We start from the raw sequence: 4,375 nt of genomic DNA on the forward strand, positions 1-4,375 counted from the left end.
GGGCCTTTGCTGCGTCACTTCCGTTTTCCGGTCCAAGCCGTTGCCGCGAAAAAAATAAAGCTTGTTTGTGTTTTCTTTAGCGATGTCGTCTGAAAAAGAAAGAGCGGGGATCCGCAAATTTGTGCGTCGTCAATTAAGGGATGAACCAGACTTAAGGTAAAGATAAAAACCTCGATAATTGCTCACTCTCTTGAAAAAAATGAATGGTTTAGATCGCTAGTTTTAAAACGCCAACTAGTTTGTTTTGGCTAGCTCTGGACTGGAGTCATCTGTCAAGTTCGTCATTTTTCTTTGTAAGTTTCAGTTTCAAAGTAATACAAGCAAAAATATTTGTATGTTTTTGGCTTTTTTATTTGGCAGCAAACTGACTTTGGGGCTTTTAAAAAAACAATATCTGGTCCATGTGGGCCGCGAGTCACTAAGTCCTGAAGCGAAGGCGGTGATGAAGCAGGTGGTTGAAGAGGAGCTTGCAAACATGCAGGTAAACTGTAATGCTTATATAATGGACGATGGTTTTCAAGAACTTGCCTCATTTTATTTTGGAATTTGTCCTGTTTTAATAAACCTTCAAAGCCTAAAATTGTGTTTTAACCTGTAAAAAATGTAAAGATTGTAAAAATGTTTTAGTTTTAGTAAAATAACACATCCCTGATAAGAGTTCTTCATTGAAGAAGACTTTAAGACACACAGAAAACAGTGTTCTGTTTCTTATTTTTAACCTGATTTAACAAATTGTTTTTTATTTTAAAAAACCTTAATGAAATATTGATATTCTAATTAGGACAGTGAGGATGATGAAAGTGATTGTGAGGTCGAGGAGCCTCACATTAAAAGGAAGAGGGAAAAGCAGCAGGAGGAGGAGGAAAGTGAAGAAGAAAATGAATCCAGAGCAAAGAAGAGACGATCTGCTTCTTCAGCGTCGGGTAGGCTATTTATTCTCCCTTTAGTTGTAGCCTGTTAAGCCATAAAATGTTTCCTATCTGTGTGTTCAGAGTCTGAGGATAAAACTGGAAGTGAAGATGAACGGCAGTCAAAATCATCGTCTGAAGGTGAAAATCATGAAGTTAAAAAATCTGATCCGAAGAGAAATCCGGAGTGTAAAGAGGAGCCTGTGAGGGACGACTCTTCGGATGACGAAATGAACGAGTCCAAGAGCAAATCTAATGAAAGTGTTTGCAGTAGTCCTGAGCAAAAGCTGAAGATCAAAGCAAATGCTAAAAATGGAGAAATAAAAAATGCAAACGGTGGAAAGAAGACATCTGAAAGTGATGCAGAGAGCAGTTCTGAAAAGAGTGACGCAAGCAATGGCAGGGTGTCATCTAAAAACAGTAAATATTCAAACCTTTATCCATGGTACATATATTTAACTATTTTATTTTGTCATTTTTTGGTAACAAGATTATCTGTGTTCTTGTGTTGGGTCTCTTAGAAGGGAAAGTTTTGGAAAACAAAAGAGATAACGGGTCAGACTCCGATTCATCCTCACCTCCTTCCTTGGAGGAAGAGAAGGATCACGAAAAAAAGACAAAAGATGAGAAGAAAAAAACAATAAAGAGGGATGAGACCAGCAGAAGCCAAAAGGTGAGTTTTGATGTTGAAGGAAAAACTCAGATTTTAACATTTTTTTTGTTGTTTTGGACACTTTACTTTTTTTTTTGTGGCAAAAAAACACCAAATTTTTTTCAAAATGTTTTATTTTGGTTTAAAATATTTATGGCCCCCAAAATAGCTCCATATTTTTTGTTTAGCACCTTGTGTTTAACAGCAAAGTTGGTTAAAAGAGCTCTATAAATAAAGTGATTGATTCTCCTCCAACTGAAGTCTTGGAAGCAAAACCCTCAAAACGTTTGGCTAAAAGAAGTTTTTACAGCATAAGTATAAGGATCAAGGAGTTTGGAGACTAGTTCTTGTGGTATTTTTCTGATGATGGAGGACGTTTATAAGGATGATTAAACTTAAAACTGTATTTCTGAGTATTTATTTATTCAAATCATTGTGAATCGGGACAGAGTGGAAAAATTCCTCTGGTAAAAGAGCATAAAAAGAGCAAATTTCTAAAGAACAACTGGCACTCTGCAGAAACTATACATTTTAGAAGACTACACAGATTTTTTTTATATTGGCTTAAAAAAAGTCATAATCATAATTTAAACACCACTGGGGAGACTTTAGAAATGGATAAAAGATGATCAGAGTGTGTCTTTAAGCCCTGCAGCTTCTCCTCTAAAAATATCTCTGTCTTCTCACATTCCAGCCGGACAGCGAGAAAGCAATCGTAAGACTCAAACGCTACATCTCTCTGTGTGGCGTGAGGAAAAATTACAAGAAGATGCTGGAAGGTTGTAAATCGATCAAAGCTAAAGTGGCTGTGCTAAAGAAGGAACTGGAAGATCTTGGTGTCCAAGGTCTGTTATGACAAGTTTACTCTTTCATCAAACCCTCTCCTTATCTTATCCTCTTTTTCTTAAGCATTTCCAAGACCTGCATTGTTTTTAGATAAGTCATAGTTTATTTTTATGTGCTGACATACTGTATAAACAAGTAATCAAAGTGATTTTTGTTTTTTTTCCCTTTATTATAGGTAATCCATCCATTGAGAAGTGTAAAAAAATAAGAATGAAAAGGGAGGAAGCTCAGGAAGTGGCTGAGCTTGATGTTGGGAACATTATCACCACACAAGGTATTTGTGTTCATGATAATTTTTTACAGAATAGACAAACTAATAAATGTTTATCTGCACATTCAAATAATGGGGTAACTTTCTTGTTTGGGGTTTAGCAAATTCTGTGGTTTTTGCATGTTGTTTTAGTTATCCTAACCACCTTACCCGGTTACCTTTCAGGACGACCTAAACGCAGAGGAATTTCAGCAAGGATGGAATCTAATGGATCCCCATCGTCTGCTTATCAGCGCACTCTCAACTCCAGCTCCGGCAGTGATCGGGAAAACCAGACTTCCAGAGAACGCAAAAAAATATCAGAATGGACCAACTTGCGTGGGATCATTAGTGATGACGGAGACAGTTCATAGTTGACAGCTTAGCTGTCCTGAATTCATTAAAAACTTATCAGCAGATGAAACTAGTTTATCTGCTGTGTTGTTGTTTGACCCATATTTTAAAAGTTTTGTTAAAAATTTTAAACTTTTGTATTGTTTATACGTTTTCAATTTGTATTTAATTTTGAATAAAATTGCAATAAATTTGATTAGATAAATATAAAAACAAAGATTTGTAATTTTTTGTGAAAATCAGTGAGAAAAAAACTATTTGCATCGAATTGTAAATACCTAGAATTATTTAAAAATACATTTATTGTTGGGTACATACTTTTTTTTTTATCATAAATTCACATATTTAAACGCTAACTTAATTATTTCAACTTTTTTTAATTACCGTTCCGGAACCTTTGTTATTTGTCCGGCCCTTTTTCGTGGACGGACTGGTGTTTCAGCTTAATGATTCCGCCTCCGCTCACGGGTCATCATAAAAGTTAAGCGTTCAGTTACGTTTACACGGAGAAAAAACATGTTTTGGCAAACTAATAGTTTTAAATTTTTTTAAGAGTGCCCTTTTTAAGTCAGGCATCATAATGACATGTTGAAAACAAATTACCCATGTTTCTACGGATATCAACAACTTAATATCGGAGGTATTGATTATAAAAAGGAAATTCTTGTCAATTATGTTGAATTCTAAATAGTTGCGAAGTTTAATTTCTGGAAACACAAGTTAGCAAATGTTCCTCATTAATTAATGTTAATAGAGTGCGTATAGACGCACGGTGCTTTACGGGTGATCCCGGAATGGACGATGACACACCAGAGGAGGTCTTGGCTCAGATCAAAGAGGGGCAGATCGGAGGTTGGGGTGTCGCTCAGATCGCTGTCGGCACTGGGTTGGCCGTATATGCAATGTGGGTGGGAATCCTTCAGCCAGGTTTCCGAAAAGTACCGCTTAAACTGCAGGTGTGCTTTAAGTTCTTCTATTTATTTTTGTTAAATTGTGATCATATTATTACCTAAAAAAAAATGAAAAAAGAGGTTCACAGTAAAAAATGTCCCCCAGGTTCCCTACATTCCTGCCAGCAAAAACCAAGTGCAGAATGTGATGACTTTGCTGAGAGGTCGAAAAGGAAACCTTGTGGATTTGGGATCTGGTGATGGGCGTATTGTAAGTACATAGTTGTCAATATTTAAAGAGAAATGTTTGCATTTGTGTAACAGAAATAGTTCATTTTAATTAATATTTGATTTAAAAAAAACAGGATCAAATCTCTAGAAAGCAGTCGGGACGTAATGTGAAGCGAGGAGCTGGTTTTGCTGAAGACCTGTCTTAGAAATGCCAAAAAAAAAACAAAAAAAAAATCAAAATAAA

At 35.9% G+C, this 4,375-nt stretch overlaps 2 protein-coding genes across 2 annotated transcripts in view; both read left to right on the forward strand.

Annotated features, from left to right (window-relative positions):
• Positions 1–80: 80 nt before the first annotated feature.
• On the forward strand, positions 81–3,161 carry hirip3 (HIRA interacting protein 3). Its single transcript, XM_024271358.2, has 8 exons — positions 81–156; positions 361–481; positions 782–923; positions 993–1,328; positions 1,430–1,581; positions 2,255–2,405; positions 2,582–2,680; positions 2,843–3,161. The coding sequence occupies exons 1-8, from the start codon at positions 83–85 to the stop codon at positions 3,028–3,030; spliced, it is 1,263 nt and encodes a 420-aa protein (XP_024127126.1). The 5' UTR covers positions 81–82; the 3' UTR covers positions 3,031–3,161.
• A 259-nt stretch (positions 3,162–3,420) lies between these two features.
• The window catches only part of antkmt (adenine nucleotide translocase lysine methyltransferase), a 3,626-nt gene continuing 2,671 nt past the window's right edge, over positions 3,421–4,375 (forward strand). Inside the window, exons 1-2 of the mRNA XM_024271345.2 lie at positions 3,421–3,966; positions 4,067–4,171. Of these exons, the coding sequence (XP_024127113.1) occupies positions 3,805–3,966; positions 4,067–4,171 (267 nt within the window). The 5' untranslated portion in view covers positions 3,421–3,804. The remainder of the gene's footprint in view (positions 3,967–4,066; positions 4,172–4,375) is intronic.

The sequence above is a fragment of the Oryzias melastigma genome, linkage group LG8 (assembly GCF_002922805.2).
Source record: "Oryzias melastigma strain HK-1 linkage group LG8, ASM292280v2, whole genome shotgun sequence".
Taxonomy (NCBI): domain Eukaryota; kingdom Metazoa; phylum Chordata; class Actinopteri; order Beloniformes; family Adrianichthyidae; genus Oryzias; species Oryzias melastigma.

Coding starts and splice junctions, on each gene's coding strand:
- hirip3 (XM_024271358.2), top strand. CDS start 83: ATGTCGTCTGAAAAAGAAAGAGCGGGGATCCGCAAATTTGTGCGTCGT. Junction 157..360: donor AGGGATGAACCAGACTTAAG/GTAAAGATAAAA, acceptor TTTATTTGGCAG/CAAACTGACTTTGGGGCTTT. Junction 1,329..1,429: donor CAGGGTGTCATCTAAAAACA/GTAAATATTCAA, acceptor TGGGTCTCTTAG/AAGGGAAAGTTTTGGAAAAC.